This window comes from Podarcis filfolensis, assembly GCF_964270895.1.
Source record: "Podarcis filfolensis genome assembly, chromosome: 15".
Classification (NCBI taxonomy): Eukaryota; Metazoa; Chordata; class Lepidosauria; order Squamata; family Lacertidae; genus Podarcis; species Podarcis filfolensis.
In genome coordinates, this window is record NC_139618.1 from 10,085,948 (window position 1) to 10,113,835 (window position 27,888).

Consider the following 27,888-nt stretch of genomic DNA (forward strand, 5'->3'; position numbering starts at 1 on the left):
TCCCACTTGGGTAAAGATTCAATACAACACTCTTCTTCATTAGAGCTGTCAGGAGCGGATGTCCTCGCCTTTTGTGTGGATTTCCAAATGAGACTCCAAGCAACAGAGTACATGCCTACACTTTACACTGTGGGATCGCACATAGTGCTACAGTTCCTAGGGAACTTACTGGCAAATAGGGGCTGGCCTGCCTCTCAGTGTTATTATTTGGAGGTTCACGCTCAACCTCAGTCGTCAAGTTTCATTGCTGGGAGGTGGGGCCAGTCCTAATTATATATAGGGGTGGAGCCGACAACAGCCAGGCAGTCGGCTCTGGAGATTCACCCTCCAACCCCTCCCTTAGTTTAATGTTTTCTTGTTTGCAGGTTAACTTTTTCTTCCTGTTTAACGGTCTTTGACTGGTTGCTGTTGAAGGACAGGGAAGAAATTTTCCTGCTTTGGCAGGTTTTGTCTTCCCCATAGCTATTTGTCCCCACTTTGGTGGTTTATGGCCTTGGGTGGAATCCTTTAGTCTTTTCTTCCCTATATGAGGGAGGGCATGAAGTGGTGATTCACACCCCCCCCCCCTTGCGGCGTCGATTCCAGGATTCCCTCTTAAAAGAGGTTATATAATGGGTGTCACTGGCCATACACCAAAAGGCTGTCAGTGAACTACCCTGCATGCAGGGATATAGGCTGTGCTGCCTGCTACACATATGTCTCGCAGTGCATCCCCACATTCCATTTACCCTGATATCCCCCAGTTCCCCCAGCTGGAGAGCTGGGGGGGTACACACCCAAGGCCTAAGCCAAGGTCTTCCCACATTCGGAAGTTTAATAAAGTTGTGGCCTAATTTAATTCCATAACACGTTGTCTTTATTCCTTCCTTATGATCCCTGGGGGCTGGGGCTGTCACGGCCTGGTCATGCAATTAAGATCACACACAACTGTACTGTGCCAAAACTCTAAAAGCCCTGTGTATTTGTAGTAATATTAATATCTGTGCATTCATTATATATAATGTGCAGTTAGGTCTGATAAGTCTTCCCGCATGCTCCCTCACTGAGCTATCACATACCCTCCAACCTTTCTCCAAAGAAAATAGGGCATTCCATAATAATGATTATTATAATTTTATTATTTATACCCCGCCCATCTGACTGGGTTGCCCCAGCCACTCTGGGTAGCTTCCAACATATATAAAAATAAAATAAAGCATTAAACATTAAAAATCTTCCCTGGGGGGTATTGGGACTGGAAGGGCAGAAGAAAGGAATCCCACCGGTAGGTGGAGTCAAAGCCGATTTATTTGTAGGAAGATTAGGCAATAGACTAACATTTCATAGAATTATGAAAGAATGTTGTCTGTTGCGTGACCATTCATTCTGAGGTTTGACGTTGCAGCTTCAAAGCATGTATTGCATGTTGAATAGGAGAAATTCATACCAAAATGCTAATAATTGTTTCATGAGGATTTCTTTCCCCTTCAAAACACACACACACACACACAGACACTGCAGCAAAAATGTGGAGAAATGGATCGGATCAGAAAAATACAAAACCGAGAGAAGCAAAATGGACAGATCCATTGGTCCCTAGTATAAAATGAGGGACTTACTTGGTTGGTCGATAATCTGGTATGGTACGGTCCAGTGATATTTTCTCACTGAGGTAGGAATTGTAGCCGTATTTCTCATGCGGTCCCTTGGCTTTCTCTTCCTCCTCAGGGGAAAGTGTGGCTGGAAGCCCACCTTTCCCACGGCCACCATAGCCTTCAATGAGCCCCAGTGATTTGGACAGACCTGAAGAGAACAAAACAGGATCAGTTTTCAAAAATGGGAGTCAACCGTTGCTTCTTTATCCCAGAATCAAAGATGTAACCCAGGCGTTGCTAAACTTTCTGGGCCTGTGAACACATTTCATCTTTTTTGAGTGAGTGTGTGTTGGGATTCCCACTCCTTCCCCTGGTAATTTCTGTCCCTCACCTTTCCCCAGATCAGCTGTCCCTGATTCACACACACATTTACTTCACTTTTCCAAGTGATTAGGGTAAAAGCAATATCCAATAGAATTAATCTGAGCCTTGAAAAACACAAGGAACTGAAAGAAGTAAGGAGGAAAAAATGGCACACCCTCTCTAGGGATGTAAGGTTTCATTTTCCTTTCCACCTTGTATACATCACACACAACATTGTTTCTGTTCCACTGCAGTTCTTCCACCAACACCTACATGATTCACCACCACCACCATCGTCATTTGTATGCTGCCTTTCCATAGGTAAAGTTCTGCTCAAAGTGGCTGTCAGGGAACTGCCATCGGGAGAACTGGAGAGGAAGAGACTCACAGAGGCTGGCAGAGACTTGTCAGCTGATGAGGGAACCAGCAGGGGGAGAGAGGCAGTTCCAAGGGATAGTGAGTCGGAAGGAGGACTCAGAGACAATTCCAGCGAGAACAGCGAGGAGGTTTCGGGACCTCCTATAGGGACGCCCACTCCTCGCCGGAAATTGTCACGTAGAGAGTCCAGAAGACGTGTTTCCGTTAAGGAGCTTTTATGCTGGAAGAAATTCCGTAAACGCCCACTGTCGGATTCTGCCAGCGACTGACGGAGCCATGTTTATGGGGCTCCGTTACAGACAGTGGTTTGTGGACTTAGCCAAACACTGAGGGATCAGTAACTTTACGCACAAGCAGCTCAACATCCCATCACAGCAATCCGACAGTCCCTGAAAGCAGTTTGTGCAGAGAAAGCATCATGAGCGACCCAGCCGGAACCGGAGCTGCAGGAGGAGCTGGAGCCAGTCCGAGCCTGGAAGAAAGGTACCGGGTGTTGGAGGTCCAGCTAGCGCTGCAAACGGCGAGGCTCGATGAGAGGAGGGCTCAGGATGCAGAAAGGGCAAAGGCCCCCCCCCACAAGGAAGAAAGATGCCAGGATTGGTGCAGAAGTTTGGGGGGGATCCCAGGAACTATCAAGCCTTTAGGACAGAGATGCAGTATGCTCTTAATCTGCAGTTTGATGACTTTCCCGACGAGGAATCGCGAGTGGGGTTTGTGGTTAGCCATCTCGAAGGAGGGGCTAGAGACTGGGTTAGACCCCTGATGGCAAGGCATGATGAAGTCTTGAAAGACGCACGGAAGTTTTTTCGCGCCATGGACCTGATGTTTTCCAGCGAGATTGAACAGGGAGTGGTGCGCAGACAGTTGATGGCTTGTAAACAGGGGAGCCGATCTGTCCGTGAGTACTGGACTGAGTTTACTATGCTGATGCACAAATTGGGGTGGGATCTGTCAGCGGAACCCATTCAAATGCTTTTTGAAGAGGGACTTTCTTCGGCTGTGAAAGATGAACTTTCCCGGGCGCCCAGGGCGGAGTCTATGGACCAGCTGATCAAATCAGCGCTGACCATTGGAGCACGCCAGGAGGCTAGAGCCTTGGAGAAGCGGGAAGGGAAAGGGGAGCGTTGGAGGGATTTCCGCATTCCAGAGATTCCGGAGCCAACTTTCCCGCCCGCAGAGCCGATGGAAGTTGGAACAGCGCGCGCGCAGGCAGTTTCAAATCCCAGTGAAGGGCGGAAGAAGGAGGGGAAGAGCCCCAAGAAATGTTATCTCTGCCAGCAGCCAGGTCATTTTGCCAGGGTCTGTCCACAAAGAAAGGAATGGCAAGGGATGGCAGGAGCTGTTGGGGGGAAGGAGGAGGAAGGGCAGGACCAAGTAAAAGCCAGCGCCTGACTGCCACCATCAGGGCACAGCAGTCAGGCGAAGGAGCAGTAAAAGTGCCCACGCCTGAACCTCCGAGACCAGCCCTAGTGATAGAGGTGTTGCTAGAGCTGCCAAACGGACATCCCTTAAAGATAAGGGCGCTATTGGACTCAGGCAGCTCCTGTAATTTTATGAGCAAGGAATTTGCAGCAGAACACCAGATACAGACTATCCCTTTAAGCAACCCCTTGCAGGTGACCACGATCGATGGGAGAGAGCTGTTGGGAGGAGAAGTCAGCTTACAGACCGTCCCAATGGTAATGAGGGTAGCCAGGCACACCGAAAGAATAGCGTTCAATGTGGCCACCTTGGGAGGGGCTCCCATTATTTTGGGGATGAGCTGGCTAGCGTTGCATGATCCGCTAGTGGGTTGGCATCAGAGAGTGGTCTCCTTTGGGTCAGCACATTGCCTAGAACATTGCAAAGAGGGCAAGGCTCCAGAAGGGGCAAGAGCCTTTCTAGCAGGAACAGAAGTAACGGACAAAAGAAAGGTTCCCAAACAATACGCTGACCTGAGCCAGGTCTTCAGCGAAAGGGAAGCAGACAAACTACCACCGCATAGACCCTTTGACTGCCAGATCAATCTAGTCCCTGGAGCCCAGCTCCCTGTGGGCAAGCTGTATGCCATGTCAGACAGGGAAATGCAGGAGTTGAGGGAGTTTATTGACAAAAACCTGAAGAGAGGTTTCATCAGAGAGTCCAGAGCGGTGGGGGGCAGCCCAGTGTTTTTTGTGGACAAAAAAAACACGGATAAGCCGAGATTGGTCGTGGACTACCGGACCCTAAATGCCGTGTCGGAACCAGTGGCTTTCCCTATGCCCAGGATTGATGACATTTTGACCAGGGTGAGGAAGGGAAAGATTTTTACTAAACTGGACCTGAGGGGGGCATACAACCTGATACGGATAAGGGAGGGGGATGAATGGAAGACAACAATGTTCACCCCTCTAGGGGCTTTCGAATATGTCGTTATGCCTTTTGGATTACAAGCAGGCTCAGCATGTTTTCAATCGTTCATGAACCACGTCCTGGGACCTCTGCTCTACAAGAATTGTGTGGCCTTACTAGATGACGTATTAGTCTATTCAGAGAATGAGGAGCAGCATGTAAAGGACGTCAGAGAAGTGTTGAGCCGACTGCAAGCAAACCAACTGTGGGTGAAATTAGAGAAGTGTCAGTTTCACACCAAGGAGGTGGAATTCCTGGGGTACCGCTTGTCAGACAAGGGATTAGCCATGGATCCAGGCAAGGTCCAAGCGGTACTGGAATGGAAGACACCGAAAACGAAAAAGGATGTGCAAAGATTCTTAGGGTTTGGGAACTTTTATCGGAAGTTCATCAAGAACTTTGCCCACTTAACGGCTCCCATCACGGACTGTCTCAGCAGCAAGAAGAAGTTTGTTTGGACGGCGGAAGCGGAGCAAGCATTCGAAGAATTGAAAAAGGCCTTCGCTTCGGAAGAACAGCTCCTGCATGTGGATTTACAAAAACCCATGAGAGTGGAGACTGACGCATCAGACCGGGCGGTGGGGGCGGTGCTTCTTCAGCCGGGGAAGGATAAGTCGGAGTGGAGACCGTGTGCCTTCTTCTCGCGGAAGTTAAACAAATCCGAGAGGAACTACACGGTATATGACCGAGAACTACTCGCCATTCACGAAGCGTTCCGGAAATGGAGACACTTACTAATTGGGGCACAACACAAGGTGCAAGTATGCACAGACCACAAGAATTTAGAGTACTGGAGAACGGCACGAGTGCTCAACCAACGGCAAGTGAGATGGGCACAGGAGTTCTCCAAATTTTATTTTGAAATTTGCTATGTGCCAGGCCCAGAAAACGTCAGGGCGGACGCTCTCTCACGCAAACCAGAGTATTTGGAGGGGGAGGGAGCACCCGAAGAGAGACATATCATCCCAGAGGACCGCTGGGTGTGTGGGGCGGCGTTGGTGGGGCAAAGGGAACTGGTAGAGGAGACGCAGAATGATGAATACGCCCAGAATAAGCTCCGAGGTCTAAGGAGGGAGGGAGAAAACTCCGGAGGTTTTGAAGAAAGAAACGGGGCATTGTATTACAAAGGGGCACTATATATACCCGAAGGGGAATTGAGAGGGAGAGTACTCAAACAGATGCACGACAGCCCCACAGCAGGGCATTTTGGGCAACACAAAACCATGTGGTTGGTTACCAGGGAATTTTGGTGGCCCAGGGTGAGGGAAGATGTAAGGGAGTATGTAAGAGGGTGTGACCAATGCCAGCGAGCCAAGGGAGAAAGGCGGGCGCCGGCGGGGTTATTAGAACCGTTGCCCACACCAGAAAGGCCATGGGAGGCGGTATCGATAGATTTTATGACTGATCTGCCGAAATCCAAGGGGAAAACCGCCATACTGGTCGTAGTAGACCTGTTAACTAAGATGGGCCACTTTGTAGCGTGCTCACATGCAGTCACGGCGGAAGAGACAGCTAAATTGTTTGTAGAACATATTTTTAGACTGCATGGCGCCCCCTTGAGGTTGATCTCAGACCGGGGCAAACAATTCACGTCCAGGTTCTGGAGGAAGCTCATGAGCTTACTGCACGTGGAGGTCAATTTTTCGACTGCCCGGCACCCAGAAACCAACGGGCAGGCGGAAAGAGCAAACGGTATCCTCCAACAATACCTGAGGTGTTATGTCAATGACAGAGAACGATTGGGTGGAAAAGTTGGCGCTGGCGGAATTTGCCTACAATAATGCGGAGAATGTGTCCACCGGGATGAGCCCCTTTTTGGCTAATTATGGGTGCCACCCCAGGGCATTTCCAGGGGGAGGAGGGGAGAGATGGAGCGTCCCAGCCGCCGAACAGTTTGTAGAAGAAATGGAAGCGATCCATCGTCAACTCCAACTCAACTTAGAAAGGGCCAAGGAACAATATAAGAAGCAGGCAGACAAGAACAGAAGGGAAGGTGAAACCATAAGGGTGGGGGATCAGGTGTGGCTGTCAACCTAAGGATTGCCGTTCAAGGGGGGTTGTAAGAAATTGAGACCCAAAAGATTGGGACCATTTGAGGTCATTCAACAGGTTAACCCAGTGGCTTTCAGACTCCGGTTACCGAACCACATGAAACTGCACCCAGTATTCCACAGGTCATTGCTGTCACCGTATAGGGGGGGAAATGAAGGGGTTTTCCCACGGGGACCAGTCTTAGAAGAGAGGGAAAGCAGCAACCATGTGGCGGAAATCCTCGACTCCAGGTGGAAGGGTCATCAGGTGGAGTATTTGGTGGCGTGGGAAGGGGAACCGGAGTCAGAAAACACCTGGGTGACGGCAGAGGAAGTCAATGACGAGGTCTTGATTGAAGCGTTCCATCAAAGGTTCCCCAGGAAACCTCAGTCAGTAGCGAGGTTCCGGAGGGAGTACTTTGGCACCACCGACGAGGAGGAGGAATTGGAAGGATTCACGGGGTCTGAGTTGGAAGAAGGAGTAGATTCCGATGAGGATGAGTACTTAGAAACCCGAAACAGCAACCGGTGGAGGAAAATGTTCGAGACTTCGGAAGATGAGGGAAGTTCTTTCAGGGGTTTTGCTCCCTCGCCTCCCGCAGAGGAGGGGAAAGGAGGGGGTGAAGGGGGCCCTGGAGGGGAGGTGGATGTCAGGGAACTGCCATCGGGAGAACTGGAGAGGAAGAGACTCACAGAGGCTGGCAGAGACTTGTCAGCTGATGAGGGAACCAGCAGGGGGAGAGAGGCAGTTCCAAGGGATAGTGAGTCGGAAGGAGGACTCAGAGACAATTCCAGCGAGAACAGCGAGGAGGTTTCGGGACCTCCTATAGGGACGCCCACTCCTCGCCGGAAATTGTCACGTAGAGAGTCCAGAAGACGTGTTTCCGTTAAGGAGCTTTTATGCTGGAAGAAATTCTGTAAACGCCCACTGTCGGATTCTGCCAGCGACTGACGGAGCCATGTTTATGGGGCTCCGTTACAGACAGTGGTTTGTGGACTTAGCCAAACACTGAGGGATCAGTAACTTTACGCACAAGCAGCTCAACATCCCATCACAGTGGCTTACAACTTATCTTTTTAATTACAAACATAACAAAAGCAGCCATGAGCAATAAATAAAAGGCATTAAAAAGCACACAACCAAATTGAGGGATTTCCCCATAAATCATAAGATCTAATAGTAAACATAAAAAAATAGTATTAACAACAGCAATGAAACTCCCTAAACAGTACCTCAACTCCAGCAGCCTCAGCTTTTGTAGCTGGAGTCAGTCGGGGCCCTGCCCTTCTGGAGCACTGGAAGCCAAAAGAGAGTAATCTCCCAGCTGCGCCCTGCCTTTAATGGGCAGGCCACACACCCTGACCCACCAGATTGGCCGGCCCGGCGAGTGACGCAGCCGGGAAACCCCAGCCGCACAGGTCTGGCCTCTGCGCACATGGAGGGGTCATGAGAGCCCACAACACCAGCTCCTCTTAAGGTGGAAGTGGCCTTGCTGTCTGCTGTGGAAAAATTATTTGACCTATGTAAGCTACTGACCGAATATGAAGATTTATATATGTACCACGGAGCTATAAGTGCCTGAACCCTGTCGAATGACTGAGCCCATGTGTCTGGGCTGAAATTAATTTTGCAATGGCACAACGGAACAGGGACTGTTCGCAATACTAGAACTTGGAGACAATCAATGAAGCTGAATGCTTGAAAAGTCAGAACAGGAGTACTTCTTGCAGGACATATTATAATTATGGAATTTGCTCTCACAAGAGGGAGAGAAGCATCAATTGGAAGGCTTTAAAGAGGATTAGACAAATTCATGGAAGACCTGGCTATAGGTCGTTTTGAATTAAGTCCTAGGGCTGAGCGATGTCCAGTTTTCAGCATCAGTGATATACTGATATAGCACGAGGTCTGAAATAAGGATGGAACTATGGAGAGGTGAACTGGGTAATGTCCTGGCAAATGCTACTAATTAAGAGACACACTTTTACTTACCCAGTTTAACATATTGTTGCACCTGTTGTTTTATAGACCAGAGCAAGAAGGGCAGTAGAAATCAGGAGAGAAGCGATGGCCAGCTTCATCATTTATCCAACATCACAATTTTTTACATAGCACACACACACATTGTGATTCACGATACATTGCCATGTCCAATATCATGAAAATGTTACCACAACGTGGACCCATTTTGGATGATGCCTTGATACATCACCCATTGCCCAATTAGAGAAGACCCTAAGTCACTCCTTTCTATTAACTTCAATGTTTAGGGGTAATGTTGAATTACACCCTGGGTTTCTGCCTCCCCTGTGTGAGGCAGTATGCTGTTCAGGTCCTGCTTTTGAGCTTAGCATAGACACCTGCTTAGTCACTCTGAGAACAGGATGTTGAGCTAGATGGCTCCCTAGCCTGATCATGCTAGGCTCTTAATAATAATAATAATAATAATAATAATAATAATAATAATAATTTATACCCCGCCCATCTGGGCAGCTTCCAACAAAATATTAAAATACAATAATGCATCAAACATTAAAAGTTTCCCTAATCAGGGCTGCCTTCAGATGTCTTCTAAAAGGCTGGTAGCAGTTGTTCTCTTTGACATCTGGGGGGAGGGCGTTCCACAGGGCGGGTGCCACTACCGAGAAGGCCCTCTGCCTGGTTCCCTGTAACTTGGCTTCTCGCAGTGAAGGAACCACCAGAAGGCCCTCGGCGCTGGACCTCTTATGTTCTTACCTTTATCAGATTCCTCCACTCCACCCCCATCTATTATCAGTACATATCATGATTTAGCTACTTCCCACTGCCTTGCTGAAAAGGACTAATTCAGGGAAAGGGAGGAATTGCCAAGTAAATACCTATCTTTTCAGTGAATGAATCATAGGATTGCAGAGTTGGAAGGGACTTTGGGGGTTATCTTGTCCTAATTCCCAGCAATGCAGGAATCACAGCTATACCATCTCTGGCAGATGGCCATCCAAGCTCTGCTTAAAAAACCTCCAAAGGAGAGTTCACCACCTTCCCAAGGTAGTCCGTTCCACTGAGCTAAAATGAATGCAGATATAATGGCCAATTTAAGCTTTCAAACAAATAAATAGGACACAGCATGCACAATACACAAGCCTTGGACTTTCTGCAACACAAAGTGCTTTTTGCTCCACTCTCTTTAAGGAAAGAGCCAAGGGGCAAGAACGAGTGTCAAAGAAAGAAAAGCCAAGCACATTAAGAAGGGATGGAAAGACAAAGTAATATTTTATGACATGCTTCACTGTGCATTATAGAGAGCAGTAGCACCTGACATTTTTACATTTATTTTTAGGAGAGATTCACACCTCCCTCATTGTCAGGCACTACTGAGCACTTTGATGGATGATTTTTATTCTTAGCGGTGATATTTATTTTCCCATCGCTTCGGCTGAGGGACCCTGCGACCCCTCCAGGCAGGCCTTTTGTGTCATTCCGTTATTTCGACAGGAGGTGAACAAGAAACAAAAGAGCGCAATGCCACAAGATCTGGATTCATGCGCTCCCCAATGTGATGTTGCAATTGTGGTGTTCTCTTCCTTCAAGGCAACCCTTGTGTGTGAGAGAGAAGGGGGGGGGGGAGGCAATGTCAGGGACGGTATGTTCACCAATTAAATATGGTTAGAATGCAATCAGTTTCCATACTTTAAAACAAACCATCCATATCATCTTAAAGTATATTCTTCTTACCCGAACCTCCAGTTTAGGCCTTCAACTCAAAAATGGGCATTCTGGGGATTTGGTGTGGGAGAGATCTATTGCAATCCCTGTTTGGCTCAGTAATATGATGACCCACTGGTGGAGGAAGAGGGGGGCGGGGGCAGCACACTCTCCCCCCCCCCCACAGTGCAATTCCAGTGGGGTGCTATCGCGGCTGCCCATCGCCTGCGCTGAGTGCCATGCCCCCAGGACGCATGCCACACCCCCAGGATGCGCACCAGCCACGCCCCCCCAGTGCCTGCTCTCCGCCACTATGATGGCCTAGGGCTCAATCTTCAAAACATTGGTCCACATGCATCTGCCAGCTGAGCTAGCAGCAGCCCCTCCCAGAGGCTCCTTAAGAGATCTTGCAACATGTTCCTTTAGTCATGGATCAATCGGTTGCCTTACACAGCAATTCCAGCTCCTGGAATCCGTGAAATAAGTTCAATGCATCATAAAGCCAGTCCACTCCTATCAGGAAAAGTTCCACTGCACCACACTCCTTTCCAGGTCATTTCCTTCCCATCCCACATCTCAAAAGGCACCCAGAGCCATTGTCACAAAAACTTAAGTGTTCTCAGGTGAGATGCAACCATTTGGATATGTGCATTCCCATTCTGCCCCAGCCCTGCACGTCATCTCACTCGCCACGCTCCCCGTTGCCAGATCAGCCTGTCAGAAGAGATTCACTAAGGCAGTCAAAGTGTCACTTTGTTTTAAAGTGTATGCAACGGCAGATCCGCAAAACGTAGACAGGTGCTCTTGGTGGGAGGAATACATTAAGTGCCCGGCATCAAGATTGGAAAAGACAATGTGACTCCACAGTGATTGAAAAGTTGTCTTTGAAATACCTGGCCTTGGAAAAGGAGGAATCAATCCTAAGGCTTCCCTGAAGGAAAATACCTCAATTCATTCGAGTATATGGCAGTTGATGGGTACTTCAACCCCTCCACCTTGAAAACTAGGGAGCTTCTGCAAATGGGATGCTTGAAAAAGCTTGAACTCTCAAGGCACCTCTCAAGGATTTGCAAGGAAAATGAGAAAAACATAAAGGGTTTCAGGCTCCTTCCTCTGCCACACTCCCCTACCAATAAACAAACAAAAGGAAGACTCTTCCGGTTTCGAACAGAGAGGAGTCACTAGCAACGATGTGGACTGACAATGCTGAAATTGGCTAATAAATAATAATAATATATTTATATGCCATTCATCTGGCAGGGTTGCCCCAGCTACTCTGGGCTACTACATTCTAAGCCATGGGTAGGCAAACTAAGGCCCAGGGGCCGGATCTGGCGCAATCACCTTCTAAATTCGACCCGTGGATGGTCTGGGAACCAGCGTGTTTTTACATGAGTAGAATGTGTGCTTTTATTTAAAATGCATCTCTGGGTTATTTGTGGGGCATAAGAATTTGTTCATTTTTTCCCTTTCAAAATATAGTCCGCCCCCCCCCCACAAGGTCTGAGGGACAGTGGACTGGCCCCCTGCTGAAAAAGTTTGCTGACCCCTGTGAATCTAAGCCTACTATAAAACCAGTTGCTCCGTCATAAGAGCAACATATAAGAAAATAAACAGAGCCTGCTGGATCAGACCAGTGACCCATCCAGCCCAACATTCAGTTCTCACAGTAACCAACCAGATGTACATAGGAAGTCCACAAGCAGGATGTGAGCACAACAGCAATCCATTCACTCGCAGTTCCCAACCACTGGGACATAGTGCCTCTGATAGTTGGTAGCTATCCCTGACTCTTGTGGGGGGAAATTCTATAGTTCAGCTGTGTGAAAAAGTACTTTCTTCCGTCTCTCTTGAATCTTCCAACATTCAGCTTCCTTGGGTGACCCAAAGTTCTGATGTCATCGGAGATACTAAGAGTCCCTGTTCTGTTGGGCCATTGAGAAATTCACTTCATCCCAGACACAAGGGCTCAGTCCCTCAGTCATTCAACTAGGAATGCCAGTGTTCTCTGATAAAAAAGAGTTTTTATTAGGGTTTATAAAGAAAAATACAAAGATTTTTATCAAATATCTTTTTTTTTTGTCCAAATTAAAACATTAATCAAAAGAAAAGAAAAGAAGTTAAAGTGAAGTTGCTGCCAAGGAGTGTGGTGGAGTCTCCTTCTTTGGAGGTCTTTAAGCAGAGGCTTGACAACCATATGTCAGGAGTGCTCTGATGGTGTTTCCTGCTTGGCAGGGGGTTGGACTTGATGGCCCTTGTGGTCTCTTCCAACTCTATGATTCTATGATTCTAAGTTCTCTAAGCTCAGGTTCAGACATGTTCTTCAAGGGCTCATGAAAGCCCACCTCAAGAAAGAAGTGAACTTGTATTGACTTATATGTTATCTTTTATTAAACCACCTCAAGGCAGTTTACAATAAAAAACCTTTATAATACAGTTAGAATTTTAAAAAACATAAACCAGCAGTATTAACAGTCAGTGCAATTATTGTAACACACTTAAGGCCTCAAATTTCTCCATCTTGAAATAACACCCACACCAGGGAAGAATTAAATCAGCAATACCAGGGAATTCATGTACAGGTGGCCTCAAGCTCTGATGTGCGCTGCCGCCAGGTCTCTGCTCCAGTCCTGCAGTGAGAGCTGGAGGACGGTTGTTTGGCAATCACAAACTCCTGAAGGCTAACTGCTTAATTCTGCTGAATGTATGTGGGCTTGGACACCGTAATTAAGTCTATGGTGCCACAGAGTTCAAGGCTCCATTGAGCACTACCAACAACATCATGCTTAGGCAAGCAGTGGTGACTATAATGATGGTAAGCCCAGTTGCTGGTCATGGGCTCTGCTGCGACCAGGCCCTTGCCCCAGTATGCCACATATTGGCACTGGTCTTGAGAATTTCCTAGCACATAGGAAGGCAGGAAGCTGCCTTATACTGGTCCGTCAAGCTCAGTATTGTCAACACTATACGACAATGGCTCTGCAGGATTCCAGAGTCTCTCCAGCTCAAGCTGGAGGTGCCAGGAATTGAACCTTCATGCAAACCAGGTGATCTGCTACTGAGCTACAGCTACTGAGCTGCAAAGCAAGTCCTCTGTTACTGAGCCATGACTACTTAGCTATGATGCACTTCCCTGGAATTTTGAGATCAAACGGGAGCTCACCTCGTCATGCAGATTCGAACCGTCACCCTTCCAATCAGCAAGCCCAAGAGGCTCAGTGGTTTAGACCACAGCACCACACACATCCCTTGGTCCTGCACATTATATCATAGGGATGGCCCAGGGCATGAGAACTTACTAGAGGCAGATTGAAGTAGAACGTGTCAAGTGATTTGGTGAGTTCCCTGAGATTCTAGGGCATGCTGCTCTTAACCAGAAAGCATAGACCTGTTGCCAAGTATGGAGCAAATCTTACGAAAGCTTGGAGGATCAAGCCATGCACCCAGCCACTGGTTTTCAAAACACAAGTGAAGCAGAAGGATTGTTGTTGCTTATATTAAATAATAAAAAATACAAGATAGGGATGTTTAGTGTATCTGAGCACTTATGAAACCCCAAGTTCCCTCCTGTGTCATCCTATCTCCAGATTAACAAAAGACCTGGGGGGTGCTCGAGGTTTTGACTCAGATTTATTATACAAGCTTTCCATCTAGAAGCTTTTGTACACCGGTGATTTTTGTCATTGAGAGAGCTCTTAACTTGTCTCTCCTTTTTCCTACATCCAAAATACATGGTACTTCTGTTTGACTGAGTGATGGTGGCACTCTGCAGCAGCACTGAAAAGAAAACACAACCTAGTATTCCTCCATGTGAAGAGAATGTTTATTAAAGAGCTTTTTTCTGTACACTGCAGAAAGTCCACTAAAACTGCTGCTACTAATTAGATTATTTAGCAGTCATGTTGTGCCTGATGTTGTACAGATCATATAAGTGACACAGTAAGTTCCTAGAGCTTTTCTGATCTTATGGCATCTTCAGGCAGGAATGGGAAAGACTCCTTCGTCTGAAATTCTGGAGAGTCATTGCCAGTTGCTGATGGCAATGCTGAAGTATGTGATCATCCAACCTCTGCTTGAAAACCTCCAATGACTTTACTTTCCCCAAAAAACCACAGTCCTTCCTGTTGGGAATAATCCAGACAGAAATTCCCAGGTGTCAGAAAAGGTTATTTATGTATGCAACAACTGCGGCCCGTGTTTTGTTAGCACCAAAATGGAAAATGAGCGAGGTCCCAACCAAAGAAGATTGGCAGCTTAAGTTGACAGAATATGCACAACTTGCAGACTTAACATATAGAATGAGAGAACAAGAAGAACATACATTTAAGGAAGATTGGAAAACGTTTATTGAATATATGGAAAATAATTGTGTACGCTGGCAGCATTAAGATAAATTCAACAGTGTAAATAAGTTTTGATGGATGTAATAATGGAAAGCTGATTGGTGTAGTTTTTCTAAAATATTCAGGGATATAAGGTATGCAAAATGAGGCATGGAAAGAGAAGAAGGGAAGTCACTGATATCTTAAGTATGTAAATGTTTATTTGAAATTGTAAAACAGATAATTCAATAAAAATCTTTTTTTTTAAAAAAAATGAAAACCTCCAGTGAAGGAGAGTCCACCACCTTCCCAGGTAATTTCATTCCGCTGTTCAACAGCTCTTACCACCAGAAAGTTCTTCCTAATGTTTAATAGGAATCACCTTCCTTCGAATTTGAATTCATTGGTTGGGTCCTACATAGATCACTGGTTTAATTCACTATAGAAGGCAGGGTTTGTCGCTCAGTGGTAGAGCATTTATTTTCCAGGCAAATTTCCCAGTTCCATCTCTGGCATTTCAAGGTAGGGCTGGGAAGGACTCTTGCCTGAAAAGAGTAGGGAGCCACTTCCAGTCATTGTGCAAACAAGACCAAGCTAGATGGACCAACAGTTTGGGCATGTGAAGGAAGAAGAGTGAGGGTGAACATAGCATAGCACCATTATCTGCCGCATCTGTTCTGTCTCTTGCATGCACATGTTAAAAGGTGGGAGAGAAGCTTCTCAGTCATATGGCACCATTTCTGTTATGGCTGAGAGCCTGGTCCATTTCATTTTAGGAAATTAGAGTGCTGCAGCAGTCCAAAACTGTGCTCTGAAAAACAATCACGTTCAGCATCTCCGAAAGATGTAGAGGAAGGAAGAGGATATAAAGCACCAGGCACAAAAACCCTGCCTTAACTACATCAGAGAGCTGGACCGAAGGCTATGGGGCAGTTAAGTGCTTCATAATATTTATCTTCCCTGAGTGAAAGGAAATACAACAATTCATGGCTGGTGGAGACGGAGGGATCAAATTTCTCTCTCCACTCAAGGAGATTAACGTCATAAAAGATCCAAGCCGTCATGCGTCATTACAGAGACACATTGCTAAGTTGTGAAGTAAGGATGCTTTTGGCATTTTCCATGAAATAGGAGTAATAATATTCAGTGGGGTTTTTTTTGTTTTGTTTTTTAAAATGAAAAGTTGGAAGAGTGAGATTTGCTGCAAGCTGAAATCTGATGTCCATAACCGTAGCCAGGAAGAGAGCTGCTGGAGAGTTTCTTGATGTGGAAATGAGTCAAGGAATGCAGAATATTGTGGCAATGAGTGCAGCCACTTTGTTGATTCACTCCTCCCCTTAAAACAATTAATTGGAGTGCAGATCAGATGCTGCCACAGCAAGGCCCACCCAGCAGGTAAGATGAGGCAAGGTGGGAGAAGGTTCTGGCTGACTGAAGGTAAGGCAGGTTTCAGGCTAGGTTCTGGGGTAGTTGTTGTTGTTGTTTAGTCGTTTAGTCGTGTCCGACTCTTCGTGACCCCACGGACCGGAGCACGCCAGGCACTCCTGTCTTCCACGGCCTCCTGCAGTTTGGTCAAACTCATGCTGGTAGTGTCGAGAACACTGTCCAACCATCTCGTCCTCTGTCGTCCCCTTCTCCTTGTGCCCTCCATCGTTCCCAACATCAGGGTCTTTTCCAGGGAGTCTTCTCTTATCATGAGGTGGCCAAAGTATTGGAGCCTCAACTTCACGATCTGTCCTTCCAGTGAGCACTCAGGGCTGATTTCCTTAAGAATGGATAGGTTTGATCTTCTTGCAGTCCATGGGACTCTCAAGAGTCTCCTCCAGCACCATAATTCAAAAGCATCAATTCTTCAGTGATTAGCCTTCTTGATGGTCCAGCTCTCACTTCCATACATCACTACTGGGAAAACCTCTGGGGGTTTAGTAGTCTGGGGTAGTAGTCTGCATCTTTTTTTTTTTTCAGACGCAGGGCCCACTTTTAACCCAAACATGCATTTGGGGACCCATTTCTTGAACCTTTGCCATATATGTGCATGGTGGTAGTGCTCCTGTTGTGAGCCGCCTTGGATCAGACAATGATCCACTGGTCTGTCCTGCCCCACCAGCTGAAGACCAGTGCTCTGGAGGAATGTGGAGCTCTGAAGTTGCTCTGGCAAGGAACAAGCTGAAACAGAGCCCTGCTATGACTGCATAGCAGCTTCATTGTCAGCACTGCAGGATGCTTCTGTATTTACCCCTCTCTGGTAATCTCCAACTGTAATGGAGCAGGAGCTTCAGGTCTTTCTGGGTCTTCTGCAGGAGAGTCCTCCCAGTCAGGGGATGGCAGTGCTGCATCCTCAGGCCAAGGAGTCCTTGGCCCAGTAGGTTCATCTGAGAGTGTTTATGAGCCTGTCCTTGCATGCCCTCCCCTTCCTGCTTCAAAGTCCTCACCCCCAACCTCAGAAGCTGAGGAATCTGACCAGAGGCGGAGCTAGCTACTCTGGCACCCAGAGTGGTGCACATGCTATGCACCCGAGGGCGGGGCTAGCCACCCAGGGGGCGGGGCAAGCATCCCAGAGGGGTGCTGCCCACGGTGAGCATCCCGGGGGGATGTGGCAATGTTACCCCCTCAGGGATGACACCCAGGGAGGGCCGCACCCACCCCCCTTCCTCCTCCAGTGAATCTGACTCCAGGGTCATGATGGATGAGGACCAAATCCAATTCCCAAAACAAAAGAAGCAAACACACTAAAAGGCAGAAGAGTTTGACAGCTTTGGGCTTCAGCCTTCTATCTTCAACTAGAATTACCATTTTCTCCAGGTTTCTCTCTCCCCTGTTCCTATTTATTTGTGTGTATTCATTTCTGGATACCTTTGCAATTTCCAAATCGCCCGCTGATTAGTATGGCATACGAATGAACAAAAGTGGCCTGGATTAAAATGGTCTCATTTGCATATTTAACTAGGCCCTTATCTAAAATTCTGATGGATTTTCATGATGACTTGTGTGTGTGTGTGTGTCTGTGTGTGTGTGTGTGTGTGCATGGCTGTGAGAGTTAAGGAACATTGATTCTAACGCACCTCTAAATGCATGCTTTACCCTAGTATTGGTTTTCAGTATACCAGCTCAGAGCTGCAACATCACAACTCCCCCTCCCTTTGTGACAACACTCCTACCCTTTCTTATTTGGTGGAGGCGGTTCCACTGTGGCAAATGGAATAGTACCCCACTAAGCTCAGCCTGCCCACCTCCCTCGCTCCTAACTTATAACCAGTCCAGGGGCAGGTCCCAGCATTGAAAGTTGTGGGAACAAATCCAGAATTCGTTGGCTTTCTCCAATATTGGCTCCTCTTCTTTCTCAGTCACAGTATTGCCCTTGCAGAACTCAGCCGGCAGAAGGATAGGGACTAAACTGGCATGACTTGGCTCTGCCTGTCATTGGCTCTGGCACCACCTACTGTTGGGCTCCCAGCCTTTTGCCCCACTGGTTCTAAGGAGCACCAGCCTTCGCTTCTAAGGAACACCTGCACTAAGTAAGAACTCCCTCACGCTCTCCATCATTCCTGCCCCCACATACTCACAGTCGCTAAAAGATGTTTATCAGGAGCACTTCAGCCTGCTAAGAAGAAGGGAAAGTGATCTTGAAAGATCTGCCATTAATCCTTGGGCTGACAGTGTTAAGTGGGTCAGGTAGGTGGAATTTAAAGTGCAACCGTTGGAGGCAGATGACATCAGATGCCAATGAGATATATTTAATCATGCACCTTCCTGTTCAAACAAAACCCAGACTTCTAAATTTTAAAATGAAAGATGCAGTATCACAATTTAAACAATTTTGGAAATATACTTTTTTAAAAAAACACCTGGGCTCTGCAGTGCTTCAGATGGGGCAGCCCACTCACCAGTCCCACCCAGAGACTGTGGACAATGAAGCCACATGAGGGGAGCCAGTGAGTCTCCAGATGTTTTAGATTGCCCTGATCAATGTTCAGCATGGAGGCAATTTTAGGGTAGCATGACTAGTTTGGCTGCATTGGGTGCTGGGGGAAGGGGCAGCACGACGGAGGAGGAGCCCACTGAAAACTGAGAGCCACCACTGTTCAGTGATGAATAAATTTGTGGAGCAGGAGGGTCACAAGCTACTGACTCTGGTTGCATTGTATTATTGCCACACAATGAACAAAGCATCTCAGCAACAAAGTAAGCACATTCACGAAACAGCTTGAAAATACTTAGCCAGCATTTGAAAGTGACACACAATAACACACACACACACCCTCGATTCTTATTGATTTTCTCTCTCACACACATGCAAACATATGTAGTGCACAAACACTAATAAACAGGACATAGATGACAAAGAACAACTAATCTTGGAATATATATGAAATGAGTGACTATTGCAGACTGTCAATACTAGGACCAGTATCCTTTACCCTAATATTTTCTTTTCCTTGTTCAGCAAACTCAAAGGTGAAGAAACACATTAGATGGAGGCCAGCCACGTTCCTCAATGTTTCTGAAAAACAATGAAATCATGCCATTCTGCCCAAACCAATTATTTCTGCACTGGCCTTGTATCACCTTAAACTTACATGTCACATTTCCAAGTAAGGCTACCTCCCAGAGCTTTTGGTGCCAGAAATCCCTAGTGACTCCGCAAAGTCATGGCAAGCCTGTGCCACCAATAACAAATAGTTTATTTAGCTCCCAACTTCTGCCTGAAAAATAAATTGAAGAGAGCCAGTTGCAGAGAGGGTCGCATTGTCTTGCAATTAGGGCTGGTAGGACTTGTCAGTTTGGGTTCATCTTTGCAACTAAATTCGAATACCTACATTTCTGCAGCAACCCTCATAGAAAATTATTCAGCATTTTAGTGTGAATTTATCCAACTCAGGCAAAGCCTAAAGGTGTGCGGTGAAATTAGGGGAGCAGTTAAGGCCAGAGGCACCAGCTTGCAAGGGTAATTGGGGAGGGTGACATCATGTGTGTGACATCAAGACATCCCAATGTTGTGTGCATGAACATTGTGGCTCCCTAAGCCAGGCAGAAGCTTCCTGGGCTTTGGGAAGGAGGCACCAGGAGAACATTTAGGGGGGTAGCCTAGTTCTCCTAGTCCAGGCATAGACAAACTTGGCCATCCAGATATTTTTGGGACTACAATTCCCATCATCCCTGACCACTGGTCCTGTTAGCTAGGGATCATGGGAGTTGTAGTCTCAAAACATCTGGAGGGCCAAGTTTGCTTATGCCAGTCCTAGTCCACTGATCACACACCACTCGGCAATCCCCCCCCCCCAATCAGCCAAATTTAGGCACAGACCTAGTCATTCTTTTGTTTGAGAGCCAGTATCTTTTATCATAAAATGTAGATTTCCTCCCTCCCCATACACACTGAACAATACAGTCATTCCAATTGTTTGAAAGAGGAGGAAGAGAAAGCTGAGGGCAGACATAGCACGGCGGTGGAGAATTTATGAGGGAAGAAGAAAGGCGGAACACATCCCATTTAAAGCAAAATGATAGTGGGAAAGGGATAATTTACTCCAAGCCCATTAGAGGGTCATTTATAATGCTTTCTGCTTTCTTCCGATTACCAGTAATTAGAGGAGAACGGGGGGGGGGGGAGAAAACAGAGAGACAAGAGTAAAGAAGCAAAAATATTTGTTTGTGGGTAAATTTAAACAACACGGTGCCACCTCCCCCGCAGTCAACACCACCTCACACATTTCCAAAGCACAAGAAGACAGAACTCAGGCATTTCTGCGCTCTGATGATGGATACACGATGAGGAGAGAATTACAGAGCTAAATGGGACCAGAACGCAATCAAGTTCAACCTTTCGCATCAACCCACACACTTCCCCAGAGATTAACCCATGAATACCACAACTGCTCTGTTGTGCTGCACAGCACTGCTCAGCACAGAGACAACATCCTATGAAGCAGTTCCTGCTTTGTTTTTTGAATTATTATTATTATTTCCCTCGAAGTCTAATTAAGGACTCCAGACAGAATCGCCATTTGCTGGGGCCTGTTCCCAATAAATCAAGGATCCCCATCCGCCCTCCACATCCAAGGCTCACTCTCATCCACTCCCACCAACCACAAAGATAATGAATTCCTGGACAACCCACTATTGGAGAGCAGGTATTTGAACTACGAAAACAATTGTGTGCAGAGGACGGTGACTGAGAAGTTCAAGGGTCTGGGAACCAAGCCTTATGAGGAGTGGTTGAGGGAGTTGTGTGTGTTTAGCCAGGAGAAGAGAAGACTGTGAGGTGACATGAGGGCCACTTTCAGATATCGTAAGGGCTGTCACATGGAAGATGAAACAAGCTTGTTTTCTCCTGCTCCAGAGAGTAGGGCTCAAACCTATGGATTAAATTAGAAGGAAGGAGATACCTACTAAACATTAGGAAGAACTTTCTGTTGCTAAGAGCTGTTTAACAGTGGAAGGAACTACCCGGTCAGGCTGTGGGCCATCTACCTCTGCTTAAAAATCTCAAATGAAGATTCACTGGAGATTTCTAAGCAGAGGTAGATGGCCATCTGTCAGGGATTCTTTAACTGTGATTCCTACATTGAAGGGAATTGGAACAGATGAACTTTGGGGTCCGTTCTAGCTCTACAATTCTCTGAGTGTGGAAGTATTAGAGCTATGTCTGTGTTTTGTGCTCTGACGTTATTCAGAAATGTCCAATTGGCTTGCTTTTCAAAGCTAAACATCTGGAGGTCCTGCTAGCCTTGCCCCTCAATGAAATCCCGCCCCTTCGATTCATCCCTCAGCAACCCTGCCAGTAATTATACACCACTCATTTTCTCCTACTGGATAATACCTTCAGCTGCTGCAAATGAAAGCAACTTGCAAATTCCAAAAAGCAGCTGCCTTTCAGTTTACATATTGTGCTGGAAAGTGCAGGTTCACCTTTACATGTGAACAGAATCTCCCCCCATTTTTAATCATGGGGAAATTAGAATGACAGCTATGCCACCCAGTGCAACCACTTGGGACCATGACTTCTGTCAGCATCAGGAAAAATATATATGGGGGAGGCTCAATGTCATTTGTGAGGTGGGGGCAAGGACACCAGCTTTTGTCCAATTATGTGATGCACTGGTCTTGGCCCTGGCGAGAGTCAAGTCCTCAAATCATGGACAGCCTGACAGATCTGAGGAGATTTTTACAGGAAAGCTGTGATAGGACTTTCCACAAACAACAACAAGAAGAAGTGACCTGTTATTATATTACCCCAAAGCCACAACCTTCACCCACCCACCCGCTGTCTCTTGTTAGTCTCTCAGCAGCAGCCGGAGAGAAGGGAGATAAAATGTGTTTTAAAAGAGATGAATTGCCTTCCTACCTTCTGGCCTGCATGCTGGATCACAAATATTAAAGCTCCAATGTCAGGCAACATTATCATCAACTGTGTGTGCGTGTGTGTGTGTACGTGTATTATAGATACATGTCTATCTATAGATAATGCAACAAAAACAAACACCCCCATCTTCTCCCCCCCCCAAGGCTTTGCTTCCTTCTCTTGGGAAATACATAAATTATGGAATAATTATGGCAATAATTTGACCATATTTATTTCATTTGGCAGATGAGGGTAAAGTATGACCTGGTGGTCAAGTTCAGCTGCAGCGCCGCATTAGCCTTTGAGAAGCCGCAGAGAAAATGTGGAGTTTGGAAACTTCTCACACTTCTTGCATTCAGCGAAAGTAACAAAACGAGTCCACAAGGCCAAGAAAAATAGAAGGCAAATTATCTCAAACACTGGCTTCGTAAGAGAAAATTATCCATCCCCATCTCAATAAGGATTCTCACAGAGCTAGACAAGGTGAGGAAAATGGCAACCTTGGAGGATCTCGGAGGAAACTATTGCCTAGAAACGACAAACTGCCAGTAACAAAAGGCTGCTTCCATAATGGCTTCCATAAAGTAAGAGTCAGTGGCTCCGTCCCACTTCTTTGTTTCAGAGGACCTCAGTAGGAGTTGCTTCCTGGTCTACCACTAGAGGACAAAGGCAGGAAATGCTGCCTGTGTAACCTTTGTTCCATTAAAAGCATCATGCAATTTCTGTTCCTGTACTGGATTTGAGTGTGGTTTTATTTTGAGATCCCTTTGTAAGCCACCAAGGTGATACAGAGGTAGCCTGGGACCAGACAAATCTTTTCACTTGTGATTTGTCTCAGTTTCCCAAACTTAAATCAGTTTGCATTAAGCCAGCATTTTAGTGCTAATTTCTCCTAAAACACACATTTTTGGGGAGCAATAATGCATCTTCTATGTTATCTTCACTACCATTTTATGCACACTTTCTGCTAACATATGCATTTGTGTACACATTATTTGTTTGGAGAACTGAAGTGCAAAACTGTAGAGAAGTGCAAATTTAGCCGAATTTCAGTTTACATGTTATTGCAGAAAATGAAAATTAGACGTGTTTGCATGAAAATCTAAATCAAACTGAACTTTTGCACCGTCCCTACACAAGGCCCAGGGGGAGGGGATATTAATGGGGTTCTTTTCCTGCACTTCCCCACAAATATTATCAGTAGAAAACATATAAACAAAAATTTAAGTATTTATATCATTATTATATGCATGTATTAGTTTAGTTCAAGTGTATCTAATGCGCTGCCTACCACATGTTGCTGGACTCTTAACTCCCACCAGTCCCAGCTAAGGTCCCATCTGCAGTATCTCAAATTAAATCAAAGCAGTATCATACCATAAACATGGCTTTCCCCAAAGAATCCTGGGAGCTGTAGTTTGTTAAGGGTGTTGAGAGTTATTAGGAGACCCCTATTCTCTCACAGAGATACAATTCTCAGAGGGGTTTAACAATCAATCTCTCTTCCTGGGGAACTCTGAAAATTGCAGCTGTGCCAGGGGAATAGGGTATCTCCTAAAAACTCTCAGCAGCCTTAACAAACTACAGCTCCCAGGATTCTTTGGGGGAAGCGGCAATGGCTTCAAGAAGTGGGGTACCGCTTTAAATGTATCATGCGGATGGGGCCATAATCAAAGGCCAGGGATGATGGAAGTTGCCATCCAACAATATCTACATGACATCACATTGATGACCCCTGGTTCAGTATGCAACAATTAATGATAAGCTGATTAATAACCATGAATAATGTCAATTCACTAGATAGGCAAACCACTTCAATGGAAGAACATCTTACAACATCAGAAAATTATAAATCATCATTTTCTCTATCTAAGTAATATTGACAATTGCACAATTGCTCAAATTAAGAATAGATAACATCAAATATTTGTTCAATGCAAACACAAGTCCTTTATTAGAATGATTAATGAATCATTTAGTACTAAAGAGGCAACTGGCTTGAATTACTTCTTCCTAGCCTTCATTTAGGCAAACTTATCAATGAAACTGTCAAAAGAGATTTGGCTGGCAAGCTATGAAAATAATAATCTATATATGGTCGGTAATTCTATCCTTTCTTTCCACCAGTTTTCCTGGAACAGGCATTAGGGTGGTCACCCTGTAATTTTCTTCATCCCCTTTTTAAAGGTTAGTGTTACATTGGCCACATTCCAGTTTTCAGGAATGGAGGCTGAGCTTTGTGTTGCGATACCAGTAATAATAAAGAGGCCAGAGAGTATACATGGGGTAAAGTAGGACCACTTTAGTAAACTATATCTTAAGAAATGATGCACTTAGTCTTACACAATTGCACAGAGGGAAATGTATCCTGTGTAGGAAATCATCCAAAAATCTATCAAGTTTTGAAGACCACTTACTAGAGTAAAAGTTGACTCAAAATCTGATTCTTTCCCCTGCCATTCCCCTTCAAGTGAGAAGAGGACATTCCTGATTCTTGGCCCCATGGAGCCACACAACCCCAAGTGAGTGGTACAGGTTAACCCTAAAAGTGATTCATACCTTGCCCCATAGGTCACAGAGCCCTGTGTGCAAATCTCTGGAGTCGTTTGTCACCTGAAGGTGCCTCAGGGTGCTTGCCACCTCTTCCCTTTCCCACCCACCCACCTTCCAAGTGACTAAACCAATTAAGCAAATCAACCTAATTAATTGATACCCACCACTAACTACACCTACCCAGCTCTACAATGTGGAGTAGTCGGAAATATATCCTACTGCTAGCCAATCGCAGAAGGAAGCAACCAGTTATACTCACATTGCATACTGACAGAGCAGTCTGGGTGCTGCTTTTGGAAGAAGGAAACTGGGAGGTGAAGCCTTAAATACCCTCCTATCCACTCCTCTCCTGTGCTGGAATGAGCCAGCTTCAGGAGACCAGAAGGAGCTTCTTGCCAGTCTTCTGGTCCCACTGCAAATGATTTCTCACCTGGACTCCTTTTGGAGTGGGAAAGGGGGAGCATTTCCGTTAGAAGACCAGCAATTTCACATTTGACTTCTTCAAGAATCCTGAGGTGGGTGCCATCCACATTCAACAATGTGTCAGTTTTTATTTTATCATTAAGTCCTAGAATACCTTTCTCTTGCACTGCTATTTGCATCAGATTCTCAGCCTCCCTGTGAAAGCTAATTCAAGGCATAGGCCTTATATTTGCTGTGAAGACAGAGGCAAAGAATTCATTCAGCTTATCTGCAATCTCCCTTTTCTCCTTTAGCACACCATTGACTCCCTTGTAAGGCAAAGGTCTAAGTAGCTTCCTATCTGCTTTTGTTATTCTGATATATCTAAATACAGTGGTACCTCTGGTTACAAACTTAATTCATTCCAGAAGTCTGTTCTTAATCTGAAACCGTTCTTAACCTGAGGTACCACTTTAGCTAATGGGGCCTCCTACTGCTGCCGCGCCACTGGTGAACTATTTCTGTTCTCATCCTGAGGTAAAGTTCTTAACCCCGACATACTACTTTACAGTTAGCAGAGTCTGTAACCTGAAGTGTTTGTAACCCAAGGTGTTTGTAGCCCAAGGTACCACTGTATATCCTTTCTAAGGCAGTGTTTCCCAACCTTGGGCCTCCAGCTGTTTTTGGACTACAACTCCCATCATCCCTAGCTAGCAAGACCAGTGGTCAGGGATGATGGGAACTGTAGTTCAAAAACAGCTGGAGGCCCAAGGTTGGGAAACACTGTTCTAAGGAATCATTTCCATTTTCCTCAGTGTGGCACTGTCATCCCCCCCCCCACCCCAACACCTCATTCCACAGGGCAGCATGGGAGCTGCCATCTGGGAGCAGGATCCATCACAACTTAAAAGAGGTGGGTAGTGTAAATGCCAGAGGAGTGCTATTGAACCCAGGAGATTCCTTACAACGGAGATGGGAAACATCTGACCCATAGGCCATTGTTTGCCCCACCAGGGGCTCTAAATTGACCCACAACTCCAAGCCCTCTGTACCTCAGCTGCCACTGATGCCTGCAGATTCAAAGAGCAGTGTGAGCAACTCATAAAGCCCTTTCAAAAACAGCTCAATGCTGCTCTTAAAACCTCTGGAAACTGGATATTTAAAGGGCAGCCCAGGGCTCCTGAGGGGGGAAAGGGCTTTCAAATCGCTGTGTGCTGCACTTTGACACCCAACAGTCAGAATTTCAAAACAAACCATCCTCCGTTGTCACTGTTGTTGGAGTTTGCCTTATATATAATGCAGTGCAGAGCAGAGATAGTCTGGTAAGATGGCTGGTTGAAAGAATAAGGAAACTTCAGGTTTATTACTCCCGAGTCCTGGCAAACAAAGCCATTCCGAGCACAAGCTTAGAAGTGGCCATCACAGAGTCAGGAGGTTCACAAAAGGCAAGGTCTAACATGAACTGAAGCGACAGCAGGAAGGAAGTCAAGTTGGAGAGGAAAAACCATCTATGGGTAGTTACTCAAGAAGGAACCAGTGAAGGGAGAATAGGTTGCCTTTCTTTCTATCACCCACCACTGGTTCAGGGCTCTCCTTGCTTGGAGGCTATTAAGCAGAGGTTGGGTGGCCATCTGTCATGGATGCTTTAGCCTGAGATTCCTGCATTAAGATTCCTGCACTAGATTACCCTTGCACTCCCTTCCGACTCTACAAGTTTATGGTTCTATGATTTTATGAACTATGATGTCAGATGATTGCCAGATGGGAAGCCCCATCCACCTGTCAAATGTGGTCCTCCAAGGATGGGGAGATAAGCATCTGGGCTGCTGATCAGAAAAGTTTCTCCACCCCTCCCTTACAATAACCATAAGTAACTTACGGCCCAAACCTAGACAGCATCTTAAAAAGCAGAGACATCACCTTGCCAACAAAGGTCCATATAGAAAAAGCTATGGTTTTCCCAGTAGTGATGTATGGAAGTGAGAGCTGGACCATAAAGAAGGCTGATTGCCGAAGAATTGATGCTTTTGAATTATGGTGCTGGAGGAGACTCTTGAGAGTCCCATGGACTGCAAGAAGATCAAACCTATCCGTTCTGAAGGAAATCAGCACTGAGTGCTCACTGGAAGGACAGATCCTGAAGCTGAGGCTCCAAGACTTTGGCCACCTCATGAGAAGAGAAGACTCCCTGGAAAAGACGCTGATGTTGGGAAAGATGGAGGGTGCAAGGAGAAGGGGACGACAGAGGACGAGATGGTTGGACAGTGTTCTCGAAGCTACCAGCATGAGTTTGACCAAACTGCGGGAGGCAGTGGAAGACAGGAGTGCCTGGCATGCTCTGGTCCATGGGGTCACAAAGAGTCAGACACGACTAAATGACTAAACAACAACCACAACAACTTACGGCCCGTTGGTTTCCCTCCATCTGACCTATGGCCTCCCCTCCTTGGAGCAAACGTCTGACTGCTTTCAAGCCTAATTGCTCCCTTGGGGGGCATTTTTTGGGGGCAGGGAGGGTTGTGTTAACCCTCCCAATCTGGCCATTTTGTCTGAAAACTGCATCCAATGAAAGGCTGTTTAGAAGCCTAATTACTTGGTGGAGAGCCCTTTTTCTGAGGGGGTTGTCGCAGCTGGGCGAGCTAAAACCGAAGAAAGGTCGTGGAGGGCAAAATGCATTCATTTGCTTCCACGCTCATTTGGTTTCTGCCAGGGAAACTTCTGAAAAGGGCCAGAAAATGCAACTTGTCAACAGAGATCTTTAAAGTTAAATAAAATAAGGAGTGTCTTTAAAAATCATTCTTTCTGCCTTTAAGTAGGTCACTCTGTTTTCGCTATGGAAATCAGAATCTCTTCAAAAAGCAGACTTGGC

General features: G+C 46.2%; 1 protein-coding gene across 1 annotated transcript in view; it reads right to left on the minus strand.

The window, feature by feature from the left end:
• Positions 1 to 27,888, minus strand: part of GALNT17 (polypeptide N-acetylgalactosaminyltransferase 17) — a 122,068-nt gene that overhangs the window by 66,908 nt on the left and 27,272 nt on the right. The window contains exon 2 of the mRNA XM_083587694.1: positions 1,599 to 1,782. Coding sequence (XP_083443820.1) covers positions 1,599 to 1,782 — 184 coding nt within the window. The remainder of the gene's footprint in view (positions 1 to 1,598; positions 1,783 to 27,888) is intronic.